This window comes from Myotis myotis, unplaced genomic scaffold, assembly GCF_014108235.1.
Source record: "Myotis myotis isolate mMyoMyo1 unplaced genomic scaffold, mMyoMyo1.p scaffold_m19_p_4, whole genome shotgun sequence".
In the NCBI taxonomy this organism is placed as follows: Eukaryota; Metazoa; Chordata; class Mammalia; order Chiroptera; family Vespertilionidae; genus Myotis; species Myotis myotis.
Window position 1 is genome coordinate 96,118,291 of NW_023416346.1, and position 22,582 is coordinate 96,140,872.

Here is a 22,582-nt window from a genome sequence, read left to right on the forward strand (position 1 = left end):
TTATTTTATGGATTTTATGGTATTTGCTAGCTTTTAAAAATTTATAAATTTTAATTTTGTTACTTTTCAGGATATTTTTACTTCTGTACAGAATTTTGTTTTTTAGTCTCATTAATTTTCTTAAAGACAGTTCCCCAAAATGTTTAAGCTTCAGAGGCCACAAAAGGTGGATTCACCTTTTTCTAAGAATCATAGAATATTGTCCACACCCAGATATAATTTATAGTCAGAATTTACTTCAAAATGTTAATATATAAAACTAGTGGCCTGGTGCATGAAATTCATGCACATTAAAAGGGAATTAATTAGAGGAAATATTTTAATATTGCTATTCGCCCTTTCTCTATAATAGAAGTATCAGAGATGAAAGAAAATTAGTAAAATGTATACGAAAATCTCCCTCTTGTCAGAGTCTGGGGTGCGCTGCGGGACCCAGAGTCAAGTCCCCACCCACCCGTGTGCACCTTGAAATCACGCGAGACCCAGCCCCGCCAGCCCCACCCCTGTCAAGCCCCGCAGGGTGGGTGGCACAGCCTCAGGTCCCCTGTCAAGCCCTGCTGGGCGGGGGGCACAGCCTCGGGTCCCCCAGCCCAGTGCCAGTTGGGGGCGCGGCCTCAGGTCCCCGGGTGCAGCCTCAGGTCCCTCAGCCCGGCACCAGGACGGGGAGCATGGCCTCAAGTCCCCTGGCTCGGCCTCGGGTCCCCAGGCCCCGGTGCTGGGGCGGGGGGTGCGGCCTCAGATCCCCCGGCCCCAGCGTGAGGGTGCGAGGGTGTGACAACCATTTGTATATTAGCTCTTTATTATATAGGATGGCTCACTTTTTAACGAATGTCAAGGTTTAAAATTTCTAGATAATAGTTTCTGAGATTGCATTTACTAAGGCTAATGTGCAGTCAGTTTAGAAACACGATTTGAAGAGGACCTATTTCAACTAATTCAAGAAGTTCTGGTAGTATTTGGAATAAAACTCTGATATGAAGTAACGTAATTGTTTTGTTAAATCGAGTGGGGTTGTTTTATTGAAAAAATTCTCCAGTGGAACAGATTAGAGCTTTAAAAGAATTTAAGGATAGTGAATGGTCAAGAAGTCTCTAATTATTCAATAAGTAAAATGGGTGATTTTTTTCTCTTTGCAGCTTCAGCATTTAAATACATTTTGGGAATTTTCTCTTAAATTGTAAAGTTTGTAAATGACTCTAATACTCTTGTTTGTCCTGCCAGTGTCAAAACTAGACTTTAAAGGGATTAGCCTGAAGTTTAATTTAATCACCCTAGTGGTCTGTTCAGGGGGAAAATGAAATGGGCAGATAATGTGAAGGTCTTTCTCTGGGATTGCTTGGCCTTTCTGAAAGTGAAATGTAAAAACAAATTTAATTAGCTCTAAGTACTGAATGGCTCCAAAGGTTAATGCCTTATTAGCAAATTACTTTGTCCTTGAATCTTAAACTGCCAACTCTTTGAGTACTTTTTGCCTTTGTGCAGATAAAGGCTGCCATCCGTTCTGCTAATACAGACTATCCTTTTATTTATTTTTTAGAATTGAATTTATTGGGGTGACATTCGTTCACAAAACCACAGGTTTCAACTGTGCAACTCAATAAAACATCATCTGGACACTGTATCATGCGCTCATCGCCCTAAGCAAAGTCTCTTTCCATTCCCATTCTCCCTCTCCCCCCACCTTTGCCTACCACCATCTAGTCCCCACATCCTTTCCCTCTGGCTATCACCACACTATGTTGTCTGCGTAATATCGACTATCCTTTTTTTTTTAAAAATGACAACCTAGATGCTAGCAGTAATTAAATTCATCCTGTGGATGAATACATTTCTTGTTTCCCTTAAAAGTAACTTTTAAAAATATGTTTTCATTGACTTTAGAGAGAGAAAGAGAGAGGGAGAGATAGAAACATCATCAATCGGCTGCCTCCTGCACGCCTCCTACTGGGAATTGAGCCTGCAACCCAGGCATGTGCCCTGACTGGGAATCAAACTGGTGACCTCTTGGTACATGGGATGACACATAACCAATTGAGCCACACTGGCTGGGCGAAAATAACTATTTTTTAATTCTTGAAAAAGTAACATATGTACAGAGTAAAAACACTCTCCCAAAGGAAACCAGTCATCATTTTGCTATGTCTGTATCCTTCCAGAAATAGACTATGAATATAAAATGGTTATATGTATTATATATATCCATATGTGTGTGTATGTATGTTTGTGTGTATATACACACACACACACACACACATATATATATATTCCCTTTTCATATAAATGGAATCATGCTATACATATTGTTCTGTATCTTGCTTTTTTCACTTAGCAAATATATCTTAGATACTGCTCCAAATGAGCATATAGAGATCAATCTTTTGCTTATATGGAACTTTTTTTGTTTCCTTACTTTTGCTAAGGCAAATGACAGTGCATTGAACATTCCTTTTTTAAAAACACTGTGCTAGGGTAATATAAGAATTTTGCTTAATATAAATTCCTAGGTAATAATCATCCATCCATGGAGATACAGAATCAGTTATTAGGTTTAAGTTTCTGGTTTCTGGTTTAGTTGAACTTTATTGCAAGTATCAAAGGAAGGTCCAATCCAATATAAAATTCTAGTACTGGAGGAATGGTGTAAAGAGGGACTTTCACTATTTCCCTTTTTATAACTTTAATTTTTTTATAATGAATAATCATACATTAGTTGTATATTTTTTGAAGTAAAATGGAAATGTATTAGCAATAAAATTCTGACAAAGCAATCAGTTTACAGATAATTTAATTTATGAAAATCAGTGCTACAACTTAAAAAGACTAACAAAATCTCTGTATTTTTTTCATTTTAAAATAGTTGGCTTTTGAATTTTTATATTGGTTTTGGACTAACCCTTTATTGAGATTGGTCAAAAAGTATGTGTTAATAGAACTTGATGTTTCACTTTATGATATTTTAATTTTCAATATTCCATACTGAAGCATCAAAGTAAGGCATTACTTGATATACACACATTTTTTTCAACAAACAACAATAGAATTTGTATTGAGATATGTATAATATAAATGGGATTCCTACTATGTATTAAAATAGTTTTTAGTTGAGTCAAAAATATATTATAGATGGTGAATCAAACAATAGAAATTCAAGATAATTGATGAATCGTTTCACTTTTCTAAGTTCAGTTTCTGTAAAATGACAGAATCCTTTCAAGCTCTCAGAAGCCTCTGATTACCTTTATGTTAAGTTGTTACGAAAATCTAAGAAAGTGGGCTTTAAATCATCTGAAGACTTTTATACTAACTATGCTGCAGCATGCTAATCTGAATTTATTGCAATGACATATAAATTAATTCCTAGGGGGATATAAAGGAATTTCAGTGTGCTAAAACTTTAGTCATGGACCTTTCCCAAAGTGATTTTTAAAATGGGAAATTTTAGAATATACCGATTGTTAATCCTGATAAAAAGCCAAAGAAATATATTCTTTAAATAATTTTCTTAAAAAAATATTTTTATTGATTTCAGAGAGAGGAAGCGAGAGAGAGAGAGAGAAAGAGAGAAAGTAACATCAACAATGAGAGAGAAACATTGATCGGCTGCTTCCTACACGGCCCCTACTGGAGATTGAGCCCGCAACCTGGGCATATGCCCTGACCAGGAATGGAACTGTGACCTCCTGGTTCATGGGTCGACACACAACCACTGAGCCACAACAGCTGGCTCTCTGACATCCCTTGAGGGGTCCTGGATTGCTAGAGGGTGCAGGTCAGGCCAAGGGACCCTACCAGTGCACAAATCTGTGCACTGGGCTGGTTTCGGCCCGATCTCCACAGCCCAGGCCGAGGGACCCTACCAGTGCACGAATCCATGCACTGGGCCTCTAGTATGCATATAAGATCTTTGGTTAATCTCTTCCCGCCCTCTCCCTTCCCCCCTTCCCTCTGAGATTCATCAATCAGTTCCATGTTTCCATGCCTGTGTGTTGAGCATCTGCCCCCTGGTGGTCAGTGTGCATCATAGCTACTGGTCGAATAGTCAAACAGTGGCTTAGGCTTTTATATATATACTAGAGGCCCAGTGCACAAAAATTTGTGCACTCGGGGGGGAGGGGGGTACCTCAGCCCGGCCTGTGCCCTCTTGCAGTCTGGGACCCCTCAGGAGATAACGACCTGCTGGCTTAGGCCTGCTCCTGGGTGGCAGAGGGCAGGCCCAATCCCTAGGTGCAGCCCCTGGTCGGGCTCAGAGCAGGGCCGATTGGGGAGTTGGGGCGCCACCCCCTGTCATGCACAGAGCAGGGCGGATCCGGAGGTTGTGATGCCACCCTCAGTCACGCTCAGGGTAGGGCTGATTGGGGAGTTGGGGCACTGCCCCCTGTCACACTCAAGGCAGGGTCGATGGGGAGGTTGTGGCGCCACCCCCTGTCACGCACAGAGCAGGGCTAATCGGGGTTGGGGCGCTGCCCCCTGTCACGCACAGAGCAGGGCCAATCAGGGGGTTGGGGAGCTCCCCCCTGTCACGCACAGAACAGGGTCAATCAGGGGGTTGGGGAGCTCCCCCCTGTCACGCACAGAGCAGGGCCCATCAGGGGGTCGGGGAGCTCCCCCCTGTCACGCACAGAGCAGGGCCCATCAGGGGGTTGGGGAGCTCCCCCCTGTCATGCACAGAGCAGGGCCCATCAGGGGGTTGGGGAGCTCCCCCCTGTCACGCACAGAGCAGGGCCCATCGGGGTTGAGGAGCTCCCCCCTGTCACTCACAGAGTAGGGCCGATAGGGGAGTTGGCGCACCGCCCCCTGTCACACACAGAGCAGGGCGGATCAGGAGGTTGGGGTGCCACCCTCTATCACCCACAGAGCAAGGCCGATCAGGGGCTTGGTGCGCCGCCACTGTCACACTCAGGGCAGGGCCGATGGGGAGGTTATGGCTCTACCCCATCACAGACAGAGCAGGGCCCGTGGGGGGGTGGGGGTTGGGGTGCCGCCCTCTATCACCCACAGAGCAGGGCGGATCAGGGGGTTGGGGCCCCGCCCTCTATCACCCACAGAGCAGGGCCGATCAGGGGGTTGGGGCGCCGCCACTGTCACACTCAGGGCAGGGCCGATGGGGAGGCTATGGCTCTACCCCGTCACACACAGAGCAGGGCCCGTGGGGTGGGGGGGTTGGGGCGCCGCACCCTGTCACACACAGAGCCGCAGGGTGATCAGGGGGTTGGGGAGCTCCCCCCTATCAGGCACAGAGCAGGGCCGATCAGGGGGTTGGGGCGCCTTCCCCTGTCACGAACAGAGCAGGGCTGATAGGGAGGTTGTGGCCCCGCCCCCTGTCACACACAGAGCCGCAGGGCGATCAGGGGGTTTGGGCGCTGCCCCCTGTCACGCTGATCCCGGTGCTGGGAGGCCTCTCGGCTCCACTGATCCCGGTGCTGGGAGGCATATTACCCTTTTACTATATAGAATAGAGGCCTGGTGCATGGGTGGGGGCCAGCTGGTTTGCCCTGAAGGGTGTCCTGGATCGGGGTGGGGGTCCCCACTGGGGTGCCTGGCCAGTCTGGGTGAGGGGCTGAGGGCTGTTTTCAGGCTGGGACTGAAGCTCCCAACTGCTCCTTTTTTTCTTTTCTTTTTTTTTTAATTCTGGGCCAGCTTTAGCTCTGAGGCTTGGCTCCAGCTCTGAGGCCTCAGCTGCTGAAAGTAGGTATCTGGTTTGTTTAGGTTCTATAATCGAAATTCTGTATCAACTCCAGCTCTGAGATCCCAGCTCTCTGAAAGCTCGTTTCTGGGGTTTTGTTTAGCTTCTATATTTGTTACAATGTTTTTTAAACTGCAAGCTCAGAGGCCGGCAAGGCAGGTGCGGAACGTTGCAGTCCTCCGTCACTGAAGCAAGCAAGCCTCATGTTCAGTTTAAGCTCCCTGTCTGCCGGCCGCCATCTTGGCTGGCAGTTAATTTGCATATCGCCCTGATTAGCCAATGGGAAGGGTAGCGGTCGTACGCCAATTACCATGTTTCTCTTTTATTAGATAGGACTAGAGGCCCAGTGCACAAAAATTTGTGCACTCGGGTGGGGGTCCTTCATCCCGGCCTGTGCCCTCTCACAGTCTGGGACCCCTCGAGGGATGACCATCTGCTGGCTGAGGCCTATTCCCCAGGGGATTGGGCCTAAGATGGCAATCAGATATTCCTCTGGCAGCCTGGCAGCCCTCGGGGGATGTCCACTTGCCAGTGGGGTGCAGACCTAAGCTGCAGTCGGACATCCTTAGCGCTGCTGAGGAGGCAGGAGAGGCTCCCACCACCACCGCTGTACTGGCAGCCATCAGCCTGGCTTGCGGCTGAGCAGAGCTCCTCCATGTGTGAGCGCACTGACCACCGGGGGCAACTCCTGCATTGAGCATCTGCCCCCTGGTGGTCAGTGTGTGTCATAGTGACCAGTCATTCCCAGTCTTTCTGCTGTTAGGGTCAGTTTGCATATTACCCTTTCACTATATAGGATAAGGCCTGGTGCACGGGGGGGGGGCCGGCTGGTTTGCCTTGAATGGTGCTCCGGATCAGGGTGGGGGTCCTGCTTGGGTGCCTGGCCAGCCTGGGTGAGGGGCTGATGGCTATTTTCAGGCTGCCCACACCCCCTTCAGGGTGGGGGTCCCCACTGGGGTGCCTGGCCAGCCTGGGTGAGGGGCAAATGGCTGTTTTCAGGCTGCCCGCACCCCCTTCAGGGTGGGGGTCCCCACGGGGGTGCCTGGCCAGCTTGGATGAGGGGCTGAGGGCTGTTTTCAGGCTGCCCTCACCCCCTTCAGGGTGGGGGTCCCACTGGGGTGCCTGGCCAGCCTGGATGAGGGGCTGAGGGCTGTTTTCAGGTGGGCCAAGCCTGCAACTGAAGCTCCCAGTCTCTCCTTTTTTTTGTTTTTGTTTTTTTTTATCCTGGGATTTATTTACCTTCTGTAATTGAAACTTTGTTGCAGCTCCAGCTCCAATTCCGGCTGTCTGAAAGCAGGTCTCTGGGGTTCGTTTTGCTTCTATAATTGAAACATAGTTGCATTTCGGAGCTGTTGCTTTCAGGCTCAGAGCCCGGTGCAGCAGGCGGGGAACCTTTGCTTCCTCCATTGCCGGGGCAACCAAGCCTCATGTTCGCTTCAGCTGCGTGGCTGCCGGCTGCCATCTTGGTTGGCAGTTAATTTGCATATCACCCTGATTAGCCAATGGGCAGTGTAGCGGAGGTATGGTTAATTACCATGTTTGTCTATTATATATATATATATATATATATATATATGAATGAATACAAAAGAGCAATGTACTAATGACAACCCAAGAAGTGGTAGTGACTTAGTTTTTAGCTTTTATAGAAAACTAGAAGGCCTGGTGCACGAATTCATGCACCAGTGGAGTCCCTTGGCCTGGCCTGTGGGATCATGCCGAAACTGTCTCTCCAACATCCCCCAAGGGGTCCTGGATTGCAAGCGGGCACAGGGCAGGCTGAAGGACCTCACCAGTGCACGATCCGGGCCAGGGAGGGATGTGGGAGGTTGGCCAGCTGGGGAGAAACCGCGGGAGAGCTCCAGGGCATGTCACGCCCATCTCACTCAGTCCCAATCAGCTGGCCCCCCAGCAGCAAGCTGACCTACTGGTCAGAGCATGTCGAGTATTTCCTTCCCACGTCCCGTGTGGGTCAGGGTTCAGGAACTGGAAGCAGAGCCGCACACAAATGAATATGAAAAGACAAGAGATAATTTGGGAATATTTGGGGGCCAGGCGAGCAAGTCCAACTCAAGGGGAAGGACTTCCTCTCGTGCTCAGGCCTCACCAAGCTTTTATTGATTCTGGGATGCACCCATAGCATAGCCCTTAGGCAGGTGACCCCCTGCAATAGGCAGACTAGCCCATCAGCAAGGATTTACATAATAATAAATGGGGGAGTAGTTTCAGCTACCACTGTCTGGACAAACAGAGGTGGCGCCTAGCTCCAGTCCTTGCTAGGGCTTCAAAGGCACCCAGCCTTCGGGGGGGGGGGGTGGTTCTTTATCTATGCTTATCAGATAGTGAAGGCAATAAACTGTTTCCCACATCTCCCCCTTATTTTTTCCTTAAAAAACCAGAAATAAACATATAAGAACAAAAAATGTTTAAGTCCCAAAATCAATGTCCAACAGTTCTGAGTCCAAGTTTCAATGTCCGACAGTTCATGTGTACGTGCCAGCAATGAAATGCTGGTTCTGGATGGTGGGCAAATGGTGGTAATGCAGGTCAGGTCCTCTGGTTTGGTCCTGGGCACCCTGCAGCGACGCACAGCTGCTGATTGCTAGCATGGCAAGGCGTCTTCACCATCTCCATCTCTGAACTGTCTCTTTTGTCTTTGTGTCTGGAGCAATTCTTTCTGGGATCTGTTGTCGCAGGAATCCATATGGTTTTGAAGCTGTTTTCTGAAAGTATACAAACATATTCTCGACCAAAGGTTAAAGGAAAAAAACCTTACTTGGGTTTTTTTTCTTTAAAATGATCTTCCCCTGGCTTACCCTGGCATCATGTGTGTTTTTCCTGGGTGTCTCGCTATTAGCATTATAAATGAAAAAAAATTTTTTCTCTAAATGTAATTTAGTTACAGGATCTATTTCCTTACATGGCATTTTTCCACTATATTTTTCCACTATCCCCCTTTTTTTGATTTAATTAGGAGGCTCCTTGGAAATTTTATAATGCAGTCTAGATAGCTTTAAATATTAATTTTTTGCACACAAAAAAATGAACCTGAACATGTTTTAGGTTAATAGCATGTTTACCACGAAATGAAAATTTTGGTTAATACTTTTTGAATAATTACTTATCTCTAATTAGCCAAATTTAATTAATTTGAAAACTTGAATTTAATTTGAATACTATTTTGCTGTAAAATTTAATATTTTAACAATAATCTTAATTTACACTGTAAATATTAATGAAAAGGATCACTTTACATCCTTGTGAAGGCTCTGAGCATTCCTGTTGTTAGGCTAGATTTAGACATAGGGTCTGTTAGCCAAGCCTCCATTTATCTGGATTCTGATTTCAGCTGGAACAAATCTCTTTTGTTATTTGGTTCCTGATCTGGGCTGGGCATGGGAAGCAAGAAGCAGCCATGGGTACAGGAGACCTTCCTCAGAAGGGGCGAGTGTTCAAGCACCTGCACCATTGGGGGGGTGAGGATCTGTGTCCCACCTCTGTTGAACCCCAAGTTTTGTCCTACTGGCCTCCGACTGTGCCTGTCTTAGGTCGCCCCACCCTGTGGGGTCTTACCCGTCTTTGACTACCAGCCATCTCTGGGCCAAGTAGGGTGATGTGAGGTTCAGTTTTGTCTCCTTGGTAGCCTATGTCCCTCTGGCCTCCATGCCCAGCAACTGCCTTTGGATCCCCTCGCCTGCTGGCGGGGTCCTGGCATTGATCATGGGGAACCCAGGTTTCTTCTCCAGAGAGGGCCCAGCTTACGCCATTGGGCAAGAGACAGATTCATGGTACCAGCTTTTCATGATCCCAGCTTGAACGGAGAGCTCAGATAACAGCTGTAGGCAATTGGATTCCTCTTGGCAAAAAAAAGTCGAGAGGTCAATACAGAATGCTTAAGTGCCTTCCCAGGAGGAAATAAATCCCTATGTCCTTAAAACATTTAAAGAGATAGTTTGTAAATTTGTTTGGGATAAATGCACAATATGCTGTTTTAAAATATCAAAAATTATTAATAAAACTTGTAGAATAATACCATGTAAGAATATTCTTTGTTCTAGGTCATGACAACTTAATTTTAAACTGGCTGTCTCAAGGTTTGGAATAAGGAACCTAGTTAGCAAAAAAAAGCAATTTACAGAAGCAGAGACAGCATGCTATCCAAATTACAGTTTTGGGTAAACACATTATCTAGAGTGCTTAGGTAACCTAGGTTGAACTTAGGCATGTTATCTAAATTACAGTTTTGGGTCTCCAGAACACTGAGTTGACATGCTAACTGGAGCCCCCTGACCTTGGGATAGCTGTGCTGTCCTTCCCAGGTAAAGGAAAAATGTGCCTTCTAAGACATATGAAACTTATAGTTTTTACCTGAATTTAATTATTACCATACTTCACTTCACCGTGCCCCAGGTGGTCTCTGGGCTGTTGGTTGTCTGGCTTGTCTTCCTCCTGCTGGATTACACTTGGAGAACTTTAACTTAAAAAAGAAAAATCTTTCTTTTTTACACCAAGTAACTTATAGGGTTACTTGTTGGATGTTGATTGATAGTGCCGCAAGGCCATGTATTCCAAGTCAAAGTCATTAAACATTTATGGTGACTGTACTTATTTTCAGATTTGGTATTTTAACAGCAAATCATTAGATTATCCTGTAAATATTAGTGGAAGATATTTCAAAATATTAAAATTTCTCCTTTTTATTAAATTTAAAATAATGTTTTTAAATAGCATTCTCTTTCGGCTTATTTGCATATACAGAGGGATCATGGGAAGCCTTCAGTAACTTTTTAGAAGAATTTTACTTTATTAGGATTCAATTACTTACAAAGATTAGTAAATTTAGTAAAGTTTTATTTTGATACACGAGATGCAAACGCTGCCCCACCTCCAGCCTAATTTAAAATACAGCGGTGTGGTGCTTTTGTTAGTTTAAATAAAGACATTGCTACTAATAAATCAATTTTTTCTTTTATTTGGCAGAAATTCCTTATGCAACCAAGCATATTATATTTTGAAATATTGCACTCGGGAAAAACTGTCAAATACATATCTAATTAAAAAATATTTAACACTTAAAAACAGTTCTTAACATAATAGGATCTAGTCTTGACCATGGAATCAATTACTGTTAATTTGTTTATGATATATGTATAACTGTGGTTCTACTGAGAATTTTAGATATCTTTTAAAAATGTCTCTATCTACAAGCCTTTTAAGAAATGCGAGCTCTATTGTTGGCCCTTATAAAGCCAACTGCTCAAAACATTGGTCTATCATACCACTGAAATTATATTAAGACCGTGATTGCTAATTTATTAAGCATTAAAATATTTTAAAAATAGTATTAAATAAATCTGTGAGGCAAGCACACTTCCTGCCCCATCAGCATTTCCGTCTTAAAACTCCACCCCTGAAATTCCATCCTGCCTCAGTGAGCAGACACTCCTTTTGTGATTGGCTAAGTCAGAGGGAAGGGCCTTAGCTGTTCCAAGATGGCAGCCCCTAGGGGAGCGGCAGGCCATGTGGCTGACATGGCAGCTGCCAAGTCACGCAGCCCAAAATGGTGGCTGTCTACACTGTTCTTTGACAGAGCAAACCAAAACCCCTAAAAGATAGACGGCCAACATTATATTCAGACAAGCAGAAATCCCATTAGCTGTTTATACCTTTTATAATTACTTTAAAGAATATCAATTAAGTTTAAACTGGTTTTTGTATTAAAAATTTCAGTTGAGATCACAAAATTAATCCTCTTTTTATCAGATCAATAAGCAACATATTTTGAATTCCTAATCATTTAAGAGAAAACACATTTTATTTTTTCAAAAACAAGTTATACATTAGATATTTAATTAACTTCTCCCAATTCAATTTGCACTTTAAACTTTCAGAGCTTACAAGTCAAATATTAGCAGTTCTTTGATTAACTACACTTTTATATTTTTAAGAATAAATTTTAAAATCTAATAATTAACTTTAAACCATGTTTTTTCTGCCTGGGGAAACTGAGAAGCAAACTTGTAGGTATTAAAAAATGACTACTGGCCGAAAGCTGATTTCAAAGGAGCCACCTTTTGGCCACTTGACCTTTTCTGGGAAGGTCGGCTAGCAAAAGGTGTAGCCACTGAAATGCAAATTAACATTCCTAAAGATGGCTGCTGGTGGGAATTGGACTACCTGCTTGCTAGGGGAAGGGCGTGTCTACCCCTCCCTCCATTAAAAAAGGGTGTAGCTTTAAACTTTTTAATGGCAAGAAAAGAGACCTTAAACCAGGGGTGGGCAAACTTTTTGACTCGAAGGCCACAATGGGTTCTTAAACTGGACCGGAAGGCCGGAACAAAAGCATGGATGGAGTGCTTGTGTGAACTAATATAAATTCAAAGTAAACATCATTACATAAAAGGGTACGGTCTTTTTTTTTTTTTTAGTTTTATTCATTTCAAACAGGCCGGATCCAGCTGCCTTAAACTTTCAGAGCTTTAAATCTTAGGTAGCAAATTAAATACTTAGCATTTTTCAAATCAATACTTTTACATTTAAGGATACATTTCAAATAAAATATAAAGCATTTTCAATTAATAGATTAACTTCTATCATCTAGACTTCATACTAGGCATACTCAGATCAACATTTCAGTATTATAAATCTCAATACTTTTAGATGATTTGAACTTAAAAGTTTTAAGTTTCCAGCCAATAAGCTTGGCATAGCTGCTAAATTTCAAAATGGTCACAATTTCCTGCTGGGGAAGTCAAGAAACAAACCCATAGCTATTCACATGTAAACTTGACTATCAACTTCCTGGTGGTACTTGCCTTAGGGCGGGAAATTTCAAAAGAGCTACTTTAAATCGCCTTGGGAAACCAGCCTGTATTTCTTTGTCAGGTTCATCTCGGCCATTTTTTTTTTTAATTTATTGCTTAAAGTATTACAAAGGGTATTACATATGTGTCCATTTTACCCCCCCGCCCTAGACAGTCCCCTAGCCTCCCCTATCCCCCAGTGTCTTATGTCCATTGGTTATGCTTATATGCATGCATACAAGTCCTTTAGTTGATCTCTTACCCCCCTACCTCCTGCCCCCCAACCCTCCCCGGCCTTCCCACTGCAGTTTGACAATCTGTTTGAGGCAGCTCTGCCTCTGTATCTATTATTGTTCAAAAGTTTATAATGGTCTCTATTATCCATGAATGAGTGAGATCGTGTGGTATTTTTCCTTCATTGACTGGCTTATTTCACTTAGCATAATGCTCTCCAGTTCCATCCATGATGTTGCAAATGGTAAGAGTTCCTTCCTTTTTAGAGCAGCATAGTATTCCATCATGTAGATGTACCACAGTTTTCTAATCCATTCATCTACTGATGGGCACTTAGGCTGTTTCCAGATCTTAGCTATGGTGAATTGTGCTGCTATGAACATATGGGTGAATATATTATTTCTGATTGGTGTTTCTGCTTTCTTGGGATATATTCCTAGAAATGAGATCACAGGGTCAAATGGGAGTTCCATTTTTAGTTTTTTGAGGAAACTCCATACTGTCTTCCATAGTGGCTGCACAAAACAGTCTCGGGTTTTTATTCTGTACACAGCAAAAGGTCAAGTTCAGCTCAAAACTATGCACACTCGTTTTTAAACTGGCCTTTTCCCTTTACATGTGCACAGAAATCCCGTATGCATTTATGAATTTGTAAAAGCTTTAAGTCATTAGCTGGAATAAAAGGATAAAGATGGCGAAGATGAGGCGAAAAAGTGGCTTTCTTTTTTTAAAAAAAATATATTTTATTGATTTTTTACAGAGAGGAAGGGAGAGAGATAGAGAGTCAGAAACATCGATGAGAGAGAAACATCGACCAGCTGCCTCCTGCACATCCCCCACCGGGGATGTGCCTACAACCCAGCCACATGCCCTTGACCGGAATCGAACCTGGGACCTTTCAGTCCACAGGCCAACGCTCTATCCACTGAGCCTAACCGGTTTCGGCAAAAGTGGCTTTCTTGGGGAGTGACGTCCATATTGGATGACCACGTGAGCTTCTTTCCTTCCTTTCCCCCACATCCTGCTTTGGGGGAAGTTTCAGCAAATGACTCAGATGGTGTATTTGTTCCCAAAGTCATGCTTAATAGAAAAACAGATTTAAAAATTTTTTTTTTCCCTTTTCGCTTTCCAAAGTAATAGCTAGCACCCAAGGTGACCTTGGCTAGACTTTGCACTTCCCGACATGTTCTCAGGTAATTCTTAAACAGAACATTAAGTAATCTCATTGCGGGAGAGCTTATTGCTCTGCGCTCTCCTGCCACCTTTGAATCTCTCTGAACCAGAGAGAGATTCGGCAACGGGGTTTCATTTCTTATTACAGATAGATTCCAAATACAAATTAAGATAAGAAAACACATTAAGATGACCATGGCACTATTTTTTTCAGCCTGATCTAAAAGAGTACCTTTCTCAAGAAAAACAAAGGTTATGTTCTATAATAACACGCAAAGAACTGTAAAAGATTACCTTCTAAAATTTTTACATTTTAAACATGCAAATCAAAATCCTATAATAAATCTTCTTATTTTTTTTTTTTTTTTAAATATACTTTATTGATTTTTTACAGAGAGGAAGGGAGAGAGATAGAGAGTTAGAAACATCGATGAGAGAGAAACATCGATCAGCTGCCTCCTGCACATCTCCTACTGGGGATATGCCCGCAACCCAGGTACATGCCCTTGACCGGAATCGAACCTGGGACCTTTCAGTCCGCAGGCCGACGCTCTATCCACTGAGCCAAACCGGTTTTGGCAGCTTCTTAGTTTTTAAAAGCTAAATATACCTTTTTAAAGCCGAATCTACTTTTTTAAAGCCAAATCCTGCCCCCGTTTGTTAGCCTGGTTAAGAAAACATTCCCAGTGTACTTACAGACCCGGGCTTCTGTAGTTGATCCTGGGCATTGCGTGTGGTAGAATTCCCCTCACCTTTTTTCGGTGAGTTTTCCACACCTTTTCGGTAAAAACTTCCTTTTCTTGCTCCAGCGAGGCCCGCACTTCCAGATTACCCGTTGGCCGCCAGATGTCGAGTAAGACTCCCTCCACGTCCTGTGTGGAGTAGGGTTCAGTATCTGAAAGAGGAGCCGCACAACAAATGAGAGAAAAAGACACGAGATAATTTTGCAATATTGGGGGACCAGGCGGGCAAGTCCCGAAGGACTTCCTCTCGTGCTCAGGCCTCACCAAGCTTTTATTGATTCTGGGATGCACGCATAGCATAGCCCTTAGGCAGGTGACCCCCTGCAATAGGCAGACTAGCCCATCAGCAAGGATTTACATAATAATAAATGGGGGAGTAGTTTCAGCTACCACTGTCTGGACAGAGGTGGCACCTAGCTCCAATCTTTGCTAGGGCTTCAAAGGCACCCAGCCTTCGGGTCAGGGGGGGGGGTGTCTCTATCTATGCTTATTAGATAGTGAAGGCAATAAACTGTTTCCCACAAGAGCATCTACCCCCTGGTGGTCAGTGCACGTCGTAGTGACTGGTCAACCAGTTAACTGTCTGTCCCCTGGTAGTCAGTGCACGTCATAGCAAGTGGTTGAGTGGCCTTAGCATATCATTAGCATATTATGCTTTGATTGGTTGAATGCATCACTGGACTACTGGACACATAGCATATTAGGCTTTTATTATATAGGAGTAGAGCTAAAAGGGATTATCTGGTCCAGTACCTCAAGATACTGCAGCTCTTGGAATTAGGGTGATTTTTCCTACGTGCTTGAGAATAGCTGATACAGACTTTCAATATTTATGCAAATTGTACAGAAATCAAATATAGACAAAGTATACTATGCCTGAATTTCATATTTTAGACATTTCAATATATAAAGAACACCTTATGCATTAAAATAATGGATCTTTGCCATCTGTGTGGACAGTTAGTATTCTCTACATCCCTATTAATGTTATTGAGGGCACAGAGAACATTTAATTTCTTTTCTACTCTCCCACTCCTGCCTTCATCTAAATACAGTGACTAGTCCTCCCCCTTGAGTTCTTTCTATGAACCACATTCATTATTTGTAGACTGTTGTATGTTTCTTTTCTTTTTTTTTTCTTTTTTCTCAAATTTTTATTTTCTTGTTTAAAGTATTACAAATAGTAGTACATATGTCTCCTTTTTTTGTTGTATGTTTATTTTCAAAGGAACTATTGATATAATGGGAAAATTGTTCCTCTGAAAATAAAAATAAAAGCTTTGGTCCCTAATGAAAAGTTCTGAGAAAAAGACAAGCTGAACTTTGGAACAATGTGGGGAATAGGCAGAGGTGGTTTTCGTGGGTGGTGATCATGTGAAAGGACAGCTGGACAGAACCAGAATCAGACTGCTACAAGCAGTTTCTGACTCTATGGAGTCTGTACCTGTTTTTGTTCACTACTGTATAGTTAGCAGCTAGCACAGTGCCAGGCATATAATAAGCATGCAGTCAATATTTGTTGAATAAATAAATGCTATTTTAGCTTCCTGCTCAAGGATTTGGCATCCGGAACAGTTTTGTGATAATCATTATATGAATTTTCTCTTAATAGAAAAAAGGAGTTGCTTGTTTTTGTTTCCTTTGAGATCTTAGGCTTGAAAAGTCTCTTTGATATCTAACATTCAGAGGAAAAGTTGAGTGCTATTACTGCAAAAGGGAACAAGGGGAACATTTTTGTGTGTAAGTGTGGTTGCTTGTTTTAAAACACACACATAGAAATTACTAAATAAGGAAATGTTTTCCAATCTGCAGCATGAAAAAAACATAGGGTAATAAAAGTTTTTATATAGTATTTTATATATACAGTTTCCTTATTTTCTTACATCTTTTTATCAATAGAAGATAGGCTGAAGCAGTAGAGAGTGCAGAAAAACATCTAGTGACAAAGTAAATTTTGCTTTTAAAAAATCAGCTTTGAGAATAATTTCTCATTGGGTACGTTGATAAATTGACATTTTTAGGGGGAAAATTAGCTCAAGGGGTGGGAGGATGATGAAGAGGGTAAAGGGGTTTAAGGTGACAATAAAAATGTACAGTGATAGAAGGAGACTAAACTTTGGGTGGTGAGCACATGATAAAATATACAGATGATGTAGTATTATAAAGTTGCACACCTGAAACCTATATAATGATATTAACTGTTACTCCAATAAATTTAATTAAAAAAATAAAAAATTTAAAAGTCTCAAAACCAGGTCTTCTTTAATAGATACATGGTACAATGTATTTAATCATCAAAGGAAAAGAATCCCCCTTCCTTTTTTAAAATTTTAGTACTTTATCAGAAAGATTAGTACCTAGAGTGATACTGTCCAATGGAACTTTCTGCAATGATGGAAATGTGCTATATCTAACCTGTCCTGTATGGCAGCTACTAGCTACATTGGCCATTGAACACTTGAAATATGGCTATTGAAACTGAGGAACTGAATTTTTAATCTTATTTAATATATGTTTAAAATTATCATTCAATAAAATTGACTTCTTTTTGGTGTATAGTTCTATAATTTTTTTTTAGTTTCTTGAATTTTAACACAAATATAGATTCATTTAATTACCACCACAACCAGGATAGCACAGTCCCATCACCACCCAAAACTCCCTTGTGCTGCCCCTTTATGGTGACTCTTTCTCCATCCCTCATCTGATCTCTGTCATCCCCTTTAGCTTAAATGTTTAAGTTTTTAAAGTAATTTTCTTAGAAAATTATTTGGCCTCAGGCTGGTGATATTAGAGTTTAAAAGAAAATCTCTTTAAAGACACAAAAGCCTTCATTTTATAGTGGCTATGTTTATATTGAATCTCTTTCAAAATATATGTCCAAACTATATGTGGTGTGGCTATTCTGCAGTATGTGTGTGTATGTATATGTATGTGTGTGTGTGTATGTATATATATATTTATTTATTTCAGAGAGGAAGAGAGAGAGAGATAGAAACATCAATGATGAGAGAGAATCATTGATCCGCTGCCTCCTCCATACCCCCTACTGGGGATCGAGCCCACAACCTGGGCATGTGTCCTTGACTGGAATTGAACCCAGAACCCTTCAGGCTGCAGGCTGAGGCTCTATCCACTGAGTCAAACTGGCTAGGGCTATTCTGCAGCTTTTTTCCCCCATATATTTTTTATTGATTTCAGAGAGGAAGGGAGAGGGAGAGGGAGATAGAAACATCAATGATGAGGGAGAAGCTAAAGGAGAGATAAAATATGATATATTCAAATAAGTGGAAAATTTAACTATATAACTATTGTAGCTGATTTAAAATGAGATTTCCTACTCTGAATTACTTTTAATTATATTTTTGGGGTTGTTTTTATTTTATGGAACAAAGCTTTTTAGTAGGAACCAATAATAATGATAATAGTGCCCATATTTTAACAGCCATTAGAACATTAATACCTTATTACCACTCAAAATCAACAGGTCTAAAACTAAATTCATCTTTTTTCTCTCCACTACAACCTCTCAACCTCCTCCAGTTTTCCTCCTCTCTCTGATATCCACTGGCCCAAGCCAGAAACCTTTAAGTCATCTTACTCATCTCCTTTACTCTCTATACTCTCTTTACTAGGTATTGCCCTCCTAAACTTTATCTTGGCACTGCCCCTTTTTTCTTTACCCCCAGCATTCATGCCTTAATTCAGATTTCTGTTGTACCATTATTGCAATTACAATAGCCTCCTAACTGATCTCCCATTCTCCCATGTCACTCCATTCCACCCCAACATAATCTTCCACAGTACCTCCAAAATGATTCTTCTCTAAAATGCAAATATGATCATGTCACCCCCCTGCTTAACTTTTCCATCGCTCTTTATCACCTACTAGAGGCCCTATGCACAAAATTCATGCAAGAGTAGGCCTTCCTTCCCCCAGCTGCCGGCACTAGCTTCCCTCCGTCACCTGGGACCTGGGCTTCCCTCTGGCCGCCAGCAGGAACCGGGATCCAGGCTTCCCTCGCAGCCCCAGCTTCATCCAGAAGGTCATCCGGAAGGATGTCTGGTCTAATTAGCATATTATGCTTTTATTATTATAGATAGGATAAATTTTAAACTATTATTGGCATACAAGAGGCCCTATAATAAAGCAGTTGCTTAATTCTTCAGCCTGTCATATTTCTCTACTTTTGTGCATCCATATGTCTGGAATTTCCTGCCTCATATATCCTTGTTGATTTCTGTTTGTCTTATAACATTCTGGTATTATCACTGCTAAGAAGCCATATTTTCAGGAATGAATGGCTGTCCATTTTCTCTATTCTCTCTTCTAGTATTGTTTCCTGTGACTATGTCATACTCAGCTTTGTATCCTGAGAATCCCAGTTCTTGGCACATATAATAAGTTCTTGATAAATATTAGTCGTTCAATGTTTACTTTTATATTATTCGCTGCGGCAAAGAACTGCTTTCCTATCTGTTTACTCATCTGATCCTTATAACAACCCGGAAGACAATAGGGCATAGTTCCCATTTTTCAGATGGTAGAACTAATGGGTATGGTTGGCTACTAGGTGGAGAAGTGATACTGGAACTCAGATCTTCTGATTTCCAACCCAGTGTACGTGTGTCTGAGAGAGTGAGTGACTACATTATAAATTTTTGTAATATATCAACCAAAGAGATGCACACAGTCATGGTAGTAGGTCTAGGGTGTGTTTGTCTATGAGTATGTTTCAAAGGGATGATCAGTACCTGAGTCATGTACACCTACATATAACTTTACCATTCCTGTAGGTACACAAGACATTTGTGTTTCTTTCCAAAGATAATAGTAGTGTTGAGAAGTAGTAGAGAAACTTCATTACTAGTAGATTATACTATTTTTTTTCATTTTAAAATGTGGTGTGCAATGATTGTTTTTAGGTTCTATGTCATGTAATTTAATTAAACTGACTTCTAAAATTTCCCTCCAAAGGTTTCACTGGAAGAAAAAACTGCAACTATTATTTATGACCCTAAACTACAGACTCCAAAGACCCTACAGGAAGCTATTGATGACATGGGCTTTGATGCTATTCTTCACAATCCTAACCCTTTCCCTGTTTTAACCAACACTGTGTTTCTAAGTGCCATTGCTTCACCGACTCCACCATGGGACCATATCCAAAGTACATTGCTCAAGACCAAGGGTGTCACAGATATTAAAATTTCCCCTCAGCAAAGAACTGCAGTGGTGACAATAATTCCTTCTTTAGTGAATGCCAATCAGATAATAGAGCTAGTTCCGGATCTCAGTTTAGATACTGGAACTCTGGAGAAAAAGTCAGGAACTTGTGAAGATTATAGTATGGCTCAAGCCGGTGAAGTCATGCTGAAGATGAAAGTGGAAGGGATGACCTGCCATTCATGCACTAGCACCATTGAAGGAAAGATAGGGAAATTACAAGGTGTTCAGCGAATTAAAGGTAATACATCAGGTGTTATTTGTTTATTTTGTAAGGCTCAGTTTTCTGCTTGGCGTTTTAACTTTCTGCTTTATTCTTAAGCATGGGATTTGAATCTGTGGGACTGGAATGCTTATTGCTTCATTGAAATCTGAGGTATAGTGTATTCCCAGGATTATTATCAGTAAAACTAATGATTAAAAATTACATGAGTCTTGAACTAGCAGAAAAGGCAGTTGGGGTGGTGATTCATGGAGTTCAGAGTTCTTAATGCAACATGCCTGGGGTTTTCTTTATAACTAATATTTCTACTCAGGCATGCAGAAACTTGGAGACCATAGATACAGTGGTCATATCTTTTACTTTTTCCAGTATATGTCAATAACATTTTCTGAAAAGAAAATAATTGTTTTAACAAAGGATAATAACAACAATGAGAGAGAAACAATTTTGTGTGGTATTGATTTGGTCTACAGAATGTTTTCTGAAGTAGCCCAAGGATAATTGAATTAAATAATTGTTTTTCTTTTTATTAATTAGTCTCCCTGGACAACCAAGAAGCTACTGTTGTTTATCAACCTCATCTTATCACAGTAGAGGAAATAAAAAAGCAGATTGAAGCTGCGGGCTTTCCAGCATTCGTCAAAAAGCAGCCCAAATACCTCAGATTGGGAAGTATTGATATAGAACGTCTAAAAAACACACCAGTCAAATTCTCAGAAGGATCACAGCAAAGGAATCCATCATATACCAATGATTCCACAGTCACTTTCATCATAGATGGCATGCATTGTAAATCATGTGTGTCAAATATTGAAAGTGCTTTATCTACACTCCAATATGTAAGCAGCATAGTGGTTTCTTTAGAGAATAGATCTGCTGTAGTAAAATACAATGCAAGCTTAGTCACTCCAGAAACTCTGAGAAAAGCAATAGAGGCCGTATCACCAGGACAATACAGAGTTAGTATTATAAGTGGAGCTGAGAGTACCTTAAACTCTCCCTCCAGCTCATCTCTTCAAAAGATTCCTTTGAACATAGTTAGCCAGCCTCTGACTCAAGAAACTGTGATAAACATTGATGGCATGACTTGTAATTCATGTGTGCAGTCTATTGAAGGTGTCATATCAAAGAAGGCAGGTGTAAAATCCATACTAGTATCCCTTGCAAATGCCAATGGAACTGTTGAATATGATCCTCTACTGACCTCTCCAGAAACTTTGAGAAAAGCTATAGAAGACATGGGATTTGATGCTACCTTGTCAGGTAATTTATCACTTTTTTCTTTTATTTTTCATTTATTTTATTTATTTATTTTGTTTTTTATTGAATTATTGGGGTGACATTGGTTCACAAAATCAAACAGGTTTCAAGTGTACAACTCAACAAAACACCATCTGCACACAGGATTGGGTGCCCACTGCCCCAAGCAAAGTCTCTTTATGTTCCTGTTCCCTTCCCCCCATTGACCACCAAACCTAGTCCCTACGCCCTTTTCCCTCTATCACCATATTGTTTTCTGTTTCTGTATGTTTTATATATACCACACACACACACACACACACACACACATACACACACTTTTTGTGCTTAATCCCTTCACCTTCTTTCATATAGCTGCCCAGTCCTGCTCCTCTCTGACAGCTCTCTGGTCTGTTCCATGTATCCAGGCTCCTGTTTCTATTTTTTCATCAGTTTGTTTTGTTTATTAGATTCCACATATAAGTGAGATCATATGGTATTTGTCTTTCTCTGACTGACTTATTTCACTTAACATACTACTGTCTGAGTCCATCCATGCTGTAGCAAAAGGTAAGATTTCCTTTTAGTATTTCACTGTGTAAATGTACCAGAGTTTTTTACCCTCTCATCTACTGCTGACTACCTGAGCTGTTTTAGATCTTGGCTATTGTAAATAATGCTGCAATGAACATAGGGATGTATATATTCTTTTGAGTTAGTGTTCTAGGTTTTTTCAGACATTTCCAGAAGTGGAATCACTGAATCAAAAGGCAGTTCCATTTTTTATTTTTTGAGGAAACTCCATACTGTTTTTCTAAGTGGCTGCACCAATCTGAATTCTCACCAGCAGTACACAAGAGTTCCCTTTTCTCCATATACTCTCCAGCACTTGTTCATTGATTTATTGACGATAGCCATTCTGACAGGTATGAGGTGATATCTCATTGTAATTTTAATTTGCATTTCTCTGATGTTAAGCATTTTTTCATGCGTATTGGCCATCACTATGTTCTCTTTCAAGAAGTGTCTATTCATGTTCTTTGCCCATTTTTTAAATTGTTTTTTCTTCTTCTTGGTGTTGAATAGTATAAGTTCTTTATATATTTTAGAAATTAACCCCTTATCAGATGTATCAGTGGCAAATATGTTCTCCCATTCAGTGGGTTTCCTTTTCATTTTGTTGATGGGTTTTTTTTGTTGTACAAAAGCTTTTAAGTTTTATGTAGTCCCATTTTTAATATTTTCCTTTGTTTCCTT

The 22,582-nt window shown here is 41.4% G+C and overlaps 1 protein-coding gene across 1 annotated transcript in view; it reads left to right on the top strand.

Moving 5' to 3' along the window:
* Positions 1–22,582, top strand: part of ATP7A (ATPase copper transporting alpha) — a 177,202-nt gene that overhangs the window by 75,497 nt on the left and 79,123 nt on the right. The window contains exons 3-4 of the mRNA XM_036304686.1: positions 19,615–20,104; positions 20,624–21,349. Of these exons, the coding sequence (XP_036160579.1) occupies positions 19,615–20,104; positions 20,624–21,349 (1,216 nt within the window). The remainder of the gene's footprint in view (positions 1–19,614; positions 20,105–20,623; positions 21,350–22,582) is intronic.